The sequence below is a fragment of the Hoplias malabaricus genome, chromosome 14 (assembly GCF_029633855.1).
Source record: "Hoplias malabaricus isolate fHopMal1 chromosome 14, fHopMal1.hap1, whole genome shotgun sequence".
Classification (NCBI taxonomy): Eukaryota; Metazoa; Chordata; class Actinopteri; order Characiformes; family Erythrinidae; genus Hoplias; species Hoplias malabaricus.
The window spans coordinates 16,467,532-16,483,607 of record NC_089813.1 but is presented as its reverse complement, the minus strand read 5'-3'; the positions used below and the strand labels follow the sequence as shown (position 1 = coordinate 16,483,607).

Here is a 16,076-nt window from a genome sequence, read left to right as displayed (position 1 = left end):
TAATTTTTTTTAAAACTGAGATTATAGGGTTTACTTGTTTGACTTTTAACCTTGTTTTTAACCTGGAGGAGCAAGGGTGGAGTAAAGAACCAATGAAAAACAAACACTGACCAGGGTGAATTAAGGCAATACAGGGCAGGATTATGCATCCAAAAATGGCAGATAGGATATTTGTAAGGCAAAATACTTAATATAAGTCCTGGATCTCAGTCAGTAGGTTTCTATAAAATTCACCAGTCATCAAAACACTAAATTTGACAAGTACACACATGTAAATAATGTATTCACCATGATTTCTTTTTATTTACAAACTTCAAAAAAAAAAACAAAACAAAAAAAAAACGACAAACAAAAATAGAATCAGAGAGAACAGAATGAACAATTCTAGGTTGCACACTTCTGTTTGATTTGAGTGCTTTCAGAGTGAACCGGGCATCTGACCATTACTAAGTCTTTCCTCACGAAACAGAACATCTGCTCCAACACCCAACTCTTTCTTTAATACACAATAAATACCTCCATTCAAGTAAAGAGTAGTAAGCTAAGGACATGGAACGCTGGGGAATCTTGCTTGTCGTAGGCCACAACCTTCACAGAACAACTGTCTTTGTCATTGCCTCACTTTGGAAATTAATTTAGTCACACTGAAAACTGACCCTGGTTCATTGGTCCATAATCTTTCACATGCTTTAGCCAGTTGGCAATCATTCACGTGAGAAAACACACACACACACACACACACACACACACACACACACACCACATCCCTTCCATCAATTACAGCTGAGGCATTTTACTGTGAGAATGCAAGCCCCCTCATAAAAACATGTACAAAATGTACAAAAATAAAAAATAACAAATAAATATGCAACATCATAAATAAATTAATTTGGTAAACTGTCAATGTAAAAGAAAAAAGAAACAGTTAAACTGAAAACAGGAAACAACTGATACAATAGAAAAAAGTAAAACAGATTTAGAGCAGAACAATAAGTCACACGATAAGGTACAATTCAGACATTTCCTAACAGTTGTCCAATCAGATTCAAGCACACAGGAGGTGAATGTTTTGCCCCGAAACCTGGGGAGCAGGGCAGTGCAGGGAAAGAGTGGCCTGTTCAAGACATGTCTGTAAACAAAGCTGAGAAACGGCATGTACAGATACAGACATGAGGCGAGCTGTGAGCATTTATACAATATACTGTACCTTTCAAAGAGTAGCAATGTTCATATTTGGTGTCAGATATAAAATGACTCAGCATAAATTGGATTTGAGTGGAATTCTTGCAATTTACACAAAGACAATAGATATGACTCTATTAGGTGAGTCATGTAAATTAAGCAAGATTTGGTAAATTTGGTTAAAAGTGAAAAACACTCTAGAGATTTGCCAAAAATAATAATTCTCTAAATGTAGATGTTATCAAACCAATCTTCAGGGCTCCAGACATTCAATTTTTTTGCCAATCCAACTTTTTATTGTTTAAAGTTCCACATAATGTAAAGATTCTTTAACAATCAAAGGTTATATATAAATGCCAAAAACCTGAATTTGTAAGAATGGACCCTATTTGGGGAGAAAAACGTTAACTGTTTTTTTATACCTTTGATGTTATTCACATTAGCTGGTTTGATTTAGGTTAGAATTTTCTTTGTATACATTTTAGAAGAAGCAGCTGGACATTGTAGCAACAGTAGCAATTTCATTAGCATCTGTGAGCTAATATGTTTGTTTGTTATAAAATCTAGATTGACTTTAATTTTGTGTACAGGTAAGAGCTTTAAAAATATTCACACGCCTTTGAATCGTAACTTGTATTTGTAAGTATTTTTTCTTTAAACCGGCATCAAAATTCAGAAAATATATTGGTAGCAGTATTCAACAATTTTGAATAATTGCCCATCTGGGGTAAAAAATGTATTATAGGACACATTAACCCACATAAAGAGACTAGGCAATGTTAGCATGTCTTAGCTCAGGCTGGAGTAAGACTACAGGGTGAGAGAGGTAGGCATTAGGAGCAGGACTCCTTAACCCTGTACTCTCACCATTACATTCAGTGAGACAGCAGCACAAGGCATCAGAGTTTAACATTTGTTCTTTGTGTCAACGTATCATACCACTCTGTTTTGAAGTGAGTAAGAGAATGCTTTGAATGTCTCTGAATGGGACTAATTCCCTTTGTCCTGTATGGTACAATTCACCTGCTTGTGACCAGTGTCAAAAAATCTATTAAAATTTTCACCAAACAGTTAAAACACCATTTAACATGTTTCAAAAGGGAGTGGTAAGCATATTCACACACATTATTTTATGTAATTATCAGTCTAATGTCTGTCTCTAAGGCCTGTGCTTGCAACACTGTCATAAAGGCAGGAAGTAAATATACATTCTTATGTTTTTTAAGGACTTCTGTTATCATTTTCTCTTGTTTTTTCTTTTTTTATTGTCCGTCAGTTATAGGTATACAATCTTCTCGCAATGTTCCCATTTTTAAGTGCTTCAGGCACAGCTGTCCTGTACTTTTGATTAATGCAGTAAACTAATTTTCATAACAGGTTTTCATGATTATGACCACTTATAAATATCAATAATTAAATAATCAGAGATATTTAAAATTCGGCTGATGTCTTGCTTGCTAAATTTAATAACACTAAATTTACTAACCAGGTTTATGATCGCTACAGAACTGCAAACTGTTTTAGAAGAAACCCCTCGGCTCCCCCTTCAGGATCAGAAGAAGCACTGCAGGTCCTGTCCTGGCTAACTTTGACAAGTTGCCTAAAGGAAGCCCTTAGTCCTTTCCCACATCTCCACAAACAACACATCGTTGCTCTAGTGATGTTCAATTCACTTCTCTTCCCCAATAAAATATTCAGCATTAGGATTTTTTGCTTTGTCCAGTTTGCCAGCCAAGAATCCTCTATAAATTTTCACATATAACCAATTGCAACCAGTTATATTTTGCCTGGCTCAGCTTGTCTGTCCCTCTTCCAGTCTTGATTCGTGTTACCCCTCTTATCCTTAATCAAAGCCTCTCACTGGCTCATTACATCAATGACGTCGTCTTCATTATTGCAGTCGTGATCGTTCCCCTTGGAGCTTAGCACACTTTTCTCTGCTGCCAGTTGAGAATCATGAGCGCTGCCCTGTGGGCTGGAGGACACGTAGTGAGGCAGGAAGCTGGAGCCAGCAGGCCCTGGTGTTGCCGCCGGCAACCCAGTAGGCAGCAGCAGCGGAGGGTACATGCCCATTGGCTGCCTGTATGGGAGCGCAAACCCTGGAGGCAGCATCGCAGATACACCAGGCCTCATCAGGAATAAGGAGGGAACACTGGAATTGGTAGAGGAGGAAGAAGAGGAAGAAGGAGGAGCTGTGGCACTAGAGGTGGTGCTGCTGGAGGGGGGAGGAGAGGAGCTCGGCAAGACTCTGCCCCCTAAATTGTAGGCATCTGGAGACATAGGAAACATGAGGCGGGGCTCGCCCATAGGGACATGGGGTCGGACATAGGAGGACCACACTGAATTGAGAGAGCCCAGGAGGGCGGGGTTTATGCCTGGGTTGAGGGTGGGGTTTAAACCATATCCACTAGTGAATGGGTAATTTTGTGGAGGAGGTGGAGCACAACTTCTGTTCTCTACAGATAGCTGCTTAGGTGAGTGCTCGTTGCTCAGAGGTGATGTGGATTTGCGCTTGGCGCCCCGCAGGTCCAGGGGTGCCTCGATGCCAGGTGAGGTACTGTCAATTTGAGGCAGAAATTTGATAACACCCTTGTCTGAGGCTTTCTCTGGATAGGCAATTCCTGATGGGGGTGGGCTTGGAGACTGGGCTTTGGTGTACCGCTGAAGCTCACTCAGGATCTCTGGACTGTCCGGTGAGAGAGGTCGGGCCACAGCTTCAGGAGTAATAACCTTTGGCACATTATGGTCTGGTGAAACACTTCCATTTGGGTGCTTACTGATGGAGTTATCCAGCTGAGATGACATTTCTGTGAGAAAAAGAAAAAAAAGTGTAATAAATGTGAAAGCATTTGGAACTGTTGAATTCTTACAGAATTTTTTTTAATGAGAAATTATTTATACAGACATAAACTAAGTTTATATCATTGGGGAAAAAAGACAATAATAAGGCAGTTAATACCTTTCTTCGAGGATGTGCTCTCCTCAGCTTGCTTGGTCTTTCCAGCTGCACGGATGGCAAAAATCCTTCCATCACTTGTCCGAATATAGGTTCCTATATAAAATGCATGGAGAGACTTCACTCACACACAGTAACATTCTGCCAGTCACATGTGAGAAAAGGAGAGAAAAGAAGAGAGGATAAAGAATGAAAGGGCGGGAGACAGAGAGAATCATCACCTTTAGTTCCTCTGATGACATGGATGCTCTCTCCTGCACAGATCCTGGCCTGTACGTCTGAGGAACTGTTAGTACCAGGAATCACAATATCTAAGAACAAGAAAGAGATTTTTTTTTCAGCTTTTATTTTAATTCAAGCTTAAGGTGATTGGGAGTTGAAGTTCAAATAGTTTCCTCACTGGAGACATAATAATAATAATAATACTTTATTCTATTCCATAGCATATCCATAAATGTTCGATTGTGGCATCAAGAGAAATTGAATATGAAAATGAATACAAATTCATAGTTTTTTATTGCAGAATGGGTTGCAATACATTAATGTGGTTAAAAATAACATAAAAGAATCGTTATGGTTCAAGGCGAGTCTACGTCATTCTGATCTCAATAGTTTACATTTGATGGGTTACAAGAATAGCTTAATTAAATTTCTCTCTTTCTTATAACCCTGCTCTGTCATAGTTCTGCACATCATATGTTTTTGTGCTTTTTGTCTTCTTGTTTGTCTAGTTTTATAAATGTTTAAGTGCCTTTGAGTTATTGAAGAAACACTATATAATATATTATTATTATTATCATTAGTAGTAGTAGTAGTAGTAGTAGTAGACAAAACACACATAACACTAATCTGTCAATCTGTGGACCTTTGAGTTGCATATTTGTAAAATGTCAGCACCTGTGGTGGTGACAATCTTCTGTACAAACACTCCGGCTTTCTGCAGGTAGGTCACAGGGAAATTGACAGCAGATTTGGAGCCTGAGGCTGTAGAGGAAGGGGTGGGACCCTGCTCTGCTTGCCGGGGGACTGTGGGTGCTGAATTTGTTTGTACTGGATGAACACTGGCCGCTGGCTTATCCTCTGGCCGGGGAGGAGGCCGCCTGATAGAGAAAAAAAAATTCCAAAAATTTCCAATTCCAGAAATTCCAAATTTCAAGTGTTGTCTGTTTTGCTTCTGTATCTTCAAGTTACATTAGCTAATACCTCTGATACAACCATATTATAAGACTCCAAAAACTATCCAAGAGTTGTAAAGCAGCATAATGAGTAGAACTTGAAATATATATGGAGAATATATTGAAATTTGTTTTCCTATTACTTTGCTAATTTAAATGACTCTGCGAAGACAGAGTGACAAACACTCCACCCTCTGAAATATCCACATGAAAATCCACAATGATATTATAGTTTTTTCTTTTTTTTAATTTTGTTTCAGTTATTTGACAATAGATATTCTTTAGCTCCAGGCAGTAATATGAACCCTCACCAGTTCCTCTGGCTAAAGGCTGGGATGTTGGTAAGACTTTGGTCACTGGCTGGATAGTAATGCGCGTAAGATGGACGTGTGTAGGGCACAGACGCTCTCTTCTCCTCCTCGTAGCTCTTCTTGGCTGCTTGCTTTTCTTCGATGGTCAATCTGAAGTCCCGTCGGTCCATCAGTAAAGACTCATGATGGAATGGTTGCTGAGGGAGAGAGGAATAAATGTAAAAATATTAACATCAGTGAAGTGAGTCTTCTGTGCTTGTTTGCATTGCGGCTGTGTCCCAGTGTTTTCCGCCCAGTGCTTGAATAAAATACTGCCTAGTCATTTTTTCAATATACAGATTATAAAGTGGACCTACACTTAATGTTGTAGTAGTTATGATATAATTTGCTCGAGGTACTGAAAAATTGACTTATGTAAGTAGTAAATGGTGACTGCTACATGAAAATGAGTAAAAAAGATATATATATAATATAAGTAATATAAATATAAGTAAAAATAGGTTGAAAAAAAAGGCTATTTCTCCAGACAGCCCCCTGCATTATGTAAATGCATTGAAACAAAAGTTTTCCTTTTAAATTTGATGATGCACTCATATGCAAATGTTTAAAATACTTAAATTATAGTTGGGTATGTCTGTGTGAATACATAAGAAATTTACCTTGGTGATGAGGTGTGGGTATCTTAGACAGGCCTCCCTGATGACTGCCTCCATGTCTTCCTGTGGGTAGAGAAATTGTGCAGAGTCTGCAGGGTCAGGCTCCTCCTCTACAAAGTGCAGTAGAGATTCAACTTCCCGGCGAGTGAAAGTCAGAACAGGGTTTAAGTCGTCAATCACTCGATCTGACAAAAAGAGAGAACAAAGAGTACACGTGTGTCAAAAAACATAATTGAAATCACTCTTTAGAATAGATGTACTATCATTTGTATTTTCTACAAAAGGGTCATTTGGAACAAGGTCATCAAGGTCATCATCATCATCATCATAATGGGAGTTAACATCCTCATGGCCCTGAATCTGCAACCGACTTTTCCATCACCTCCAGTGGAGTGTAAAGGGTTACAAAATATTTTGCCCCAAAAGCTTTTCAAAACAATGTCTGAACAGCATCTAAAATAATTCCATGTGATGTATGTTTCCTAGGAATGGTGCATTTCACATCAAACCATTTTAAATGACTATAAATTTGAATGAATAGAAAGTGCATTTTTTTAAAAAAGGTATAAAGGGGCATGATTTTAAACAGGTGTTTTTAGAGCACTATGTGCAAGACTGAAACACGCAGACATCTGTAAAGCAGCATACATCATAGCATACACCCACAGATATTTTCATATGAGGCATTTTTAATGCATCATCATGCATCACTTATTTCTTCTCTGAGAGCCACAACATCTGCGACGCAGATTCAATTGTTTACTAACAAACATGTAAATCCTGTAAACCAGAAAATGTTTAATTTGATGCTTCCAACTCACTTAAAAAAAAACCAAAAAACAAAAAAACTATATATTAAATAAATGTTGGGTTGTTTTAGACTCTTACCAGACATTCCCTGTTTGGAGATCTGTCTGTCGTAGATTTTCTTTTCCAAGGTAAAGTCACACACTAATCTGTAAATGTGGCACTGCTTATGCTGTCCATAGCGATACACACGGCACACGGCCTGGGCATCATGGCACGGGTTCCATGAGGCGTCAAACACCACCACACGATTTGCACCAATCAAGTTTACACCCAGGCAGCCAGCCCTAGTTATGCACACAGAGATACACATACACAGTCATAAAGGAAAAGAATACCGTATTTTAGACATTTCGAATAAAGCAATGGCATTTATGGACATGAAGGACAAAAACAGAATGAGTATATGGGGTGGTTTGTATTTGTGTGTGTGCGCAAGCAGTTGTGTCATACCTAGTGGACAGCAGGAAAACCCAAGCAGTGTTGTTTGTTGGGTCATTAAACTGGTTGATGAGCCTTTCTCGCTCTGAAACTGAAGTGCTCCCATCCAATCCTTAAAGGAGGTTCAAAAAAAGGTTAAAAAATATCTGAAACACTGCTTCATTCCAGTAGCACATAACTGTACACTAATTAACAAGACACAAATATTTGTCTCAGATATAAAACACTGCTGTAACACAGCAGCCATGTGTTCACAAAGTTTAAAAGTTAAAAATACATGTCCTTCCAAGGGACACAAATTTATAAACAAAATAGAAAGCTTTTTAGGTTATCATTTGTGATTTCTCATATGTGCACACACTGTAGCTAAATGCTGCAATTTCTACAGCAGAAACATCCTAAACACAAATGAAACTTTTGCCTATTTTACTTTTTCAAATAAAAGTTGCATCTGTGAGTTAGTGAGGGAATGAATGTGTCGGTCAATTACAAGTGAGCTTCAAAGGCATTGTGCCTCAAAGACCAGTAGAGGGCAATATTGAAAACAACACAGTAGCAATTTTGAGGTGAAGAATGCTTACTATAGTAATTGACGTTGCGGACCCAAGTCTGCTTGACTCCACTTCCACTCAGGTCAGGAATCGGTCTCTTGGCTAGGAACTCTTCAATGACTGTAAGAGTGGACAAACTCTGGCTGCAGGTTGTATGTGTGGGATATGGGGGAGAGAGAGAGAGAGAGAGAGAGTAAACACATAAACACAGACTTAAGAATGAAGCTTCTTTTTGTTTTTTAAGATATATGGTTGTGTGTGTGTACCTGAAAACCAAGATTTTGTCTCCATTCTTGACGCTTTCATCAATAATGTGAAACAGCAGTACCATTTTAGCTGAATTCTCCAAAACGCCAGTCTTATAGCCTGCCATAATGTCTTTCGCCTGAGAAAAACATGGAAGAAAACAAAATTAATTGCATCACCACCAGACATGTACACATTAAAGAGTTCACCATGACCACCATCACACATCATGTATTGTGAAGTGTGTGTTTATCACTAGATATCAGTTTGTTTGAGTTTACTCTTGGGGTCTTTTTTAAAAAAAAAAAAAATGCTTCACTCAATGTACTTTGAATGTCAGAAGGTTTGTAGACACATCATTCAATGAGTGATTTATTCAGCTTTATGTTGCACAAAAAGCTGACCCATATGTTCAACAATGTGACTTGGTAATATTTTCATAAAAAATGCACCCACACTTGAGCCTCCAGCACTTTTTAGGCAACCACACTTTAGGCAAAATTTATATGACCGAATTATTCCAAATCCTCATGAAAATGTCTCATATCTAGGGTAAAGACTAAAAAAAAGAGTAAATGTTTTGACTGCAGTAAAGGGGAGGGGGACTATCTATTGATAATCTTTCTTAAAAGAAAAAAAATCATTGTACAATAATCTTTGTTCCCTTACATAATTAAACATAAAATACAATTATAAAATACTGGCTTTGGTGCGTGAAACTTACCCACTCATATGTGATGACCTGATTGGCTTTCTCTTGTAGCTGACTCAGACTCAGTCCTCCCTCACTATTGGTTGAATCGCAGGGCTTGCCCCTCTGATTTGTTGTAGAGCAGCGGGCATTGCTAGTGGTGATGTCATCCAGGTCCAGATCTTGCTCATTGGCCAGATTTTCTTTCTGAAGAGCCTCATACAGGACATCAGGGTGATTCCATATCTGCAAAATTCACATGATATGCAAAAACCAAATAAACACTAATGGCAGTTTTAGGACTAGTACATACTAAAGCTAATTCAAACCCACTTGTTTAATATTTGTTCTGAAAATAAGGGCAGCAATATTTAGTGTGCTTCCGTTTGAATGCTGTAAAAGCGTCTATTTCTCAAAGGTTATTGGATCAGTGCTGGGAGAATTTTTTCGCATTCGGTTTTAAGAACAGTAATGAAGTCAGGCTTGGAAGTTAAGAGGTCCATTACTCCAGAAAATGCCGTTCCATTGCTACAGCACAGTGCTATGGGCTTTACAATTTCTAGTCAACAAATTGACATTGAGCATGTTGACTCATGTGTAACTGCTCCAGAGTATTTAATTTTATATTAGAAATTATTTTCTCTCTGTGATGGACTGGGCCAGGGTGTTCCTGCTTTGCACCCAATGATTCTAGGTAGGCTCTGGACCCACCATGACCACAAACAGAATAAAGTAGTTACAGAAAGTGAATGAATGGATGAATGAATGAACGAATGAATGAATGCTTTCCTGTAGAGATTATACAAGCTATTTGTATGTATTCGACTGGGTGCTTCAACAGCAGGTGTATATAACTGACACAGTCATTATAATGGCATTTTATTCCATCTCCCCAAACACTCTCTCTCTTACTCACACACTCACACACACACTTTCACACAGCTCACCTTGCAGCAGACGCAGAAGGCTTTCAGTGGGTTAAGACTAAGCCAGCCAGTATTGCCAGCCTCTCTAAAGCGGTTCATGAACTCGGTGTATAGCGCCTTCTGAATGGCAGACAGACGAACGAGGATAACATGCTCCTGCTTCTCTGGCAGCTGAGAGCGCAGCACGTCATGCCCACGTCTTCAAAACATCATGCATAGACAAACAGATAAACAATGTCAGTATGTGACATCAAAGTGGTGGACCAGAAACCTACAGTGATATTTAAATATTTTAATATATTCTAATTAATGCAATATGACATGTTGAGATATATTGTTAAATATTACATTATAGTGGGGGATGATTTATCCACAGCAGCACATAAGTGTTACAAATAAATCCACTTAGAACTGCCTTGATCTCAGCAGAAAGAAACAAAACCTTCTTTGATGACATAAATGCAGTATAAAGTAAATTAAAACTAAATCTAACCCTAAATATAGCAATATTTTTACTGCAATATGTTTTCAATACTAATGTATTCGTTCTGTAGAAGTTAATAAACAGATTTTACCAGTTAGTGAACTTACTTCAAGTCTTTAAGTTAAATACAGAGAGTTTTTATTTATTTAAATTAATTTATTTCTTTAATTATTATAATTTTTAAGCAGTAGATAAAAATTATGATGAAACTAAGTTAATTAATATTTGATGAACGAACCAGTGCTGAGAATTTAAGGTTTATTTTTTTATATTATTATAAGCAAAAAAGTACCTACACTACTCGGCTCTACTCGCTTTTTGGAACCTGGTACCTGTGACTGACAAGTCTCTCTGGCCAATCAGTACTTTACACTTCACATTTTAGGTCCTGTTCGGCTCGCTTGCAAACATGAAAGTGCAGGGACATTACAATATAATGGAGGAATTTGCCTAATGAAAAAGCAAAAAACAGATTTGAGCCGAGTAGGGTACTGTAGGTACCCTGCAATGAAACAATACCATTACTCTTACCTCTGGACAAAGCCTTCCAGGACACTGTGCAGCACATGGCTGCGATAGCGCATGAGCTGGATGTCCTGTGGCGTGCTGTCCACACACTGGCCATTTAGGATTGGCCTCTCGAACATGTTGCTGAACTCCTGCCGCGTGCCCAGGAAATCGGGCCGCACAAAGTCCACCATGCACCAGTACTCTAGCAGGTTGTTCTGTAGTGGGTAGCCAGTCAGCACCACTCGCCTCCGTGTCCGTATGGCTTTCAGCGCCTGTGAGGTGCTGGCATGACAGTTCTTAATGCGGTGACCCTCATCACAGATGACAACGTCTGGACCAGGCTGAGAGAGGGCTCTCTCAATACCTGGAAGCGAGAGAGCAAGAAGGAAAAAATGTATTTAATTGGCTTTTATATAACAAATTACATTGTTCTCCCCATGTCTGCATGGGTTTCCTCTGGGTGCTCTGGTTTCATCTCAGATCCAAAAAACACACGTTGGTAGGTGTGTGAGCGAATGTATGTGTGTGTCTGTGTGTGTGTGTATGTGAAGGACTGGCACCCCCTCCGGAATGTGTTCCCGCCTGGTGGTTCTGGGTGGGCTCCGGACCCACCGTGACCCTGAACTGGATAAGCGGTTACAGATAATGAATGAATGTATAACAAATTACAGTTCTTTCTGAACAAAGGGTTATAAACATTTACTGAAACCTAGGTTATATATACATTAAAAAACGCTTATATATTTAGCATCATTTGCTTTCTAACAACCAGGATCACAATAACATTTATTGATTTTGACCAATTATATCATCAGAATGAACTAGCGCATAGGCTAACTGAATTGACAAGATGTAACAGCATCACAACCACTAAAATATTCAAAACACACTGTTTATTATTGCTTAGTTTCTATATATGGGAAGTGTGGACCTGAATGAATAATATATTTTAGAATTGAAGCTAAATAGGAGAGAAAAATAGGGTTCATTTTTTTTAAACATTACCAAACTAAAACCAGCAAATCTTTCAAAATATTGGTGTTATATTTACAAAAATGTAAAATTCCAGGCTTTCTTTAGATACTGTACCCAGTGAGAACAGCACTGACCTTTCAGCAGCTCTTGTTGGCGGTCCTCTTCATCCAAGTCTATGATTGCTGGGCTGCTCAGCTTCTTATTTTTCTTCTTTCGCCCTGCGACAAAGCTTTTCTTGAGAGAGAGCAGGCGGTACATTTCATAGCCCATTAGCAGCACACCGCCATCTCTGTACCAGTCTTTGACCACCTTAGCGCGAGTAGATGTGGTCCTATACACACACATAAACACACACAAAAATACATTAGCAGATACAGATTTCCTTCTGTTGCAGATTGTGACACAAACATTTTGTTAAAACCAACTGATTGATTACTAACTTAAAAATTAAGGGTATTAATAAAAGTTAATATCACCTTGCTACAGCAACAGTTCCAAAATTAAGAAATATATTGCGATATAAATTTTGGCCATAATGTTCAGCTACTCTAGAGTGCCCCATTCTTGTGACAAAGCATTTCTGTGGCAATTTTACAATTGTACCAGCAATGGCTGCACCTTAAAGCAGTGGAATTGATACTTTTGGACTTAAAGACATGATAATATTTTATGATCATTATGCTATGCATCAGTATTATGCTCAGATCCAACAGGATAATTCAGGATAATTCCTCCATAAAAAACAGAACCATGACAGGAAACACTGACTGAAAGAATTAAAGGAACACATTCATATTTTTGTTTTAAAATTACAGCTTCAAAATTATTTTGATGCTTCACTGACCTATTAGGAAACTATCTTAATCTTAAATTCAGCCAAAAGTTTAGACAAAATAGTAATTTAAAGCTAACTTTGAGCAATAGCTCTTTATTGAGGCGATGTAGCCCCCTTACATTTATCTTTAACCTAAACAGAATATTTTATTAACAACAACCAGACCTTTGTGAAACTTGGGGAACTCCATTCGGTGTATCACAGTTTCTTACAGTGCCCTTGTGCAAAGTGGGTGAATGAATGTGTGTGTTCTTGTGAACACACAGTAGAGGTCACTAGCTGAAGTGCAAAACCTTGCTTGCTACTCTTTTGTGATGAGAAGGGGGCATGGTAGAGTGTAGCGGAAAAGAAGTATTGCTTTTGAGAGAGAGAGAGAGAGAGAGAGAGAGAGAGAGAGAGAAGTGGGCCACAGAGCAGATGTGAGTGGGCAGGATAGCTCACTCAGAGATATCAAACTGTGAAAAGTGAATCATCAAACATTAATCAACCCAGAGTGGGCCCTTATGCTCTGCACTATAGACTTTTTTTTATCTTTTTTTTTTTTGGCTACAGCAAGCCATCTCTGTTCTGTTTGAAAACTGCGCCCAACTTTTCCATTTTTTTTCCACGGGCAAAGTTAGTCATCGTTTCTCTTTGAGCGATGTCCATATGTTAGCTGAGAATCCACTGGGAGTATGTTAGAGCATAGAAATTCATCAAGTTCTAAGCTACAGTCTCTGGAGAGCAATTATTATCCTCAGAAGGAGCGATACGAAGCAGTGGGTAATCAAAGCAGCTCCATTTTGGGTGTTACTTTGTTGAGATGAGTTTTCGAACTTATCGTAACAGTTCAGCCTCGCTTTGGTGTCAGCTGGCCATTATGTAAGCAGTTGTAGACAAATAGCAACAATGAGTAGTGGGTGCTTTGGTCTAAATGTGCCCAACTTCTTATTAAAACCTGTGTGCGCGACGTGATAAAGGAATGATTTGGCAAAAAACTCGAATTTACTGAATTTTCCTAATGGTACTTGGACAGTCAAAACATTTTTGGCTTCCATATCTGGCTTCTTTAGTTTAAGTTGAAATTAAAGACATTGCAAAGCAGTAGACCTTGATAATCCCCAAATCCTTTCTGTAATTACATACACAAAACGTGTTTTTAACACTTAAACTGCATTTATTAAGTATGGACAGATGTGCTTCCACTTCACCCTCATGAACATCACACAGACACTATATAAAGACATTATACAAACATTAAATATATTTAATTTTCAAAATACTAAGGGATTCGGATACTGTCGATATAGTTCACTACAAGCCTGAGTCACCAGAGGTTAATTCATATACTGCCAAACTATTCCTTTAATTAGACTGTGTACATTAAGCCTGTGGTAAGCCTTCACCTCATTGGCTGACGACAAATTAATAAAAATGGGTTTATGTCCTCACTCTAATTATTAAATAAATTATACAAATAATTTCATACCAGTTCCAAATGACTTTTTTTCAATTAATAGTTACTGAAAAATACTTCTTAAGATGAATAAATTAACAATAGGGCTGCCGTTTAAATGTTTAATGATGCTAATAGAGGACAGATGGATTCAGCCAGAAATACTCAACTTCACATCACAGCTAAATTTAACACAATTAACACGATTAGGTATACGTGCTTAGTCTTTTTTTATATGAAACCCATGATGGTGAATTTTAATTTGGCTCTTTGTCTGAGATTAAGTAAGCACAAGGTGTTAATGTGATCTTTGCTGCATGATGGGTTTATGCACTTGTGTGTTTACACTGAGGGATGCTACTGTCAATCACATATGCTCATGATTGAACATATGCTTTTGAGTTCCCATCACTTGATTTGCTTAGCATATATTAAGCCCATAGTGAAGTTTACTTCCGCTCACCATCTACCAGAAAAGTAAAGGACTATAAAATAAAATAAAATTACCTCAAATTCAAAGAACTGAAACCTGCAGGTTTATATATACACATACGTGCCACATTATATATGCCACAAATCTGCCACATTACATGCTTGTTTCTACACTCAAGTATATATATATATATATATATATATATATATATATATTAGATGCACTGTGGTCCCTCTGTTGCTCTACATACTTTATTACTCCACTTTGACCCTGTCCTTCAATGGTCAGAAGTCCCATAGGGCCATCCTAGAGCAGGTTTTACCTGGGTTTGGATAATACTCAACACTGGAGTAAAACTAACATAGTGGTGCAGTGTTAGTGTGTTGCACAATGTTGTGTACATCTACTTGGTGTACTATTGATTTAGGTGTGTAATGGAGTGGACAGTGAGGGGACACAGTGTTTAAAATCTCTGACAACACTGCTGTTACTCATCCACTCATACCAGAGCAACACACACTAACACGTATGACAATGTATTTGTCACCGCAGCACTATGAAGAATCAAACACTCTGTGATGGTTCTGTGTGTGTCCTGACCACGAAAGAACAATGTGAAAGAAGAGTTAATAAAATATCCAGAGATACAAATGGATGACTGTTCGTGTGTGCGTATGCTGATGTTTATTAATATTTGTTTTAACTCACTTGTGCTCATCATTGAGGATGTGCACTTTAAAGGTGCGGGGCGTGATGTAGTTTGGGTCAATGTCAAGAGGCAGGGCTTCAGGGGGTGGGACCCACATATTAAATTCCGCCAGCCAGTTCTGCAGTGTGTTCACCTGTAGTGACCAATGGGAAGCAAGAATAAGGGAGAGAGGGATAAAGGGAAAGAAAAGCAGCAAAAAAGAAGAATGACAGAAAGACAGATAGAAAGAAGCAGAAAGAAAGAATGTGAGAGAGGAAGAGGACGAGAGATGGATAGAGGTCAGGCCATGTATATGTATATGCGATTATGTAAAATGCTACATATATACACGGGATCAGATAGACACGCTGGCACACACACACAAACACAAACACACACTCACAGGGACGATGGCGAGCACGGTGTGAGCTCCGGTGTGGCGCAGGAGGATGTCGATGAAGGAGATGACCTGTAGAGTTTTACCCAGGCCCATGCTGTGAGCCAGGATACAGCCAAACCCAGAGCTGCTCTCAAAACGCTTTAAAGACTCCACCAGATTATCATACAGAAACCTTATTCCTCCAATCTGAGAGGGAGAGAGGACAGGGGAGGAGAGAGAGAGAGAGAGAGAGAGAGAGAGAGAGAGAAAGAGATTGATATATATATACATATATATGTTTGTGTGTTTCTTTTTATTATTTTAAAATAATGCATTCTCTTCCTTAACATATGCACCACAAGGATTTCCTATGAACCTGACTTGATGTATCAGGT

General features: G+C 38.5%; 1 protein-coding gene across 2 annotated transcripts in view; it reads right to left on the bottom strand.

The window, feature by feature from the left end:
- Positions 1 to 286: 286 nt before the first annotated feature.
- Positions 287 to 16,076, bottom strand: part of LOC136665808 (helicase ARIP4-like) — a 67,650-nt gene continuing 51,860 nt past the window's right edge. For both annotated transcript variants that reach the window (XM_066643577.1, XM_066643578.1), the window contains 16 exons: positions 15,706 to 15,888; positions 15,323 to 15,456; positions 12,046 to 12,242; positions 10,958 to 11,300; positions 9,964 to 10,141; positions 9,050 to 9,262; positions 8,346 to 8,464; positions 8,110 to 8,222; positions 7,541 to 7,640; positions 7,169 to 7,374; positions 6,284 to 6,465; positions 5,625 to 5,821; positions 5,036 to 5,238; positions 4,360 to 4,449; positions 4,142 to 4,234; positions 287 to 3,989 (listed from right to left, as the gene is read on the bottom strand). In XM_066643577.1, coding sequence (XP_066499674.1) covers positions 3,040 to 3,989; positions 4,142 to 4,234; positions 4,360 to 4,449; positions 5,036 to 5,238; positions 5,625 to 5,821; positions 6,284 to 6,465; positions 7,169 to 7,374; positions 7,541 to 7,640; positions 8,110 to 8,222; positions 8,346 to 8,464; positions 9,050 to 9,262; positions 9,964 to 10,141; positions 10,958 to 11,300; positions 12,046 to 12,242; positions 15,323 to 15,456; positions 15,706 to 15,888 — 3,501 coding nt within the window. In that variant the 3' untranslated portion in view covers positions 287 to 3,039. The remainder of the gene's footprint in view (positions 3,990 to 4,141; positions 4,235 to 4,359; positions 4,450 to 5,035; positions 5,239 to 5,624; positions 5,822 to 6,283; positions 6,466 to 7,168; positions 7,375 to 7,540; positions 7,641 to 8,109; positions 8,223 to 8,345; positions 8,465 to 9,049; positions 9,263 to 9,963; positions 10,142 to 10,957; positions 11,301 to 12,045; positions 12,243 to 15,322; positions 15,457 to 15,705; positions 15,889 to 16,076) is intronic.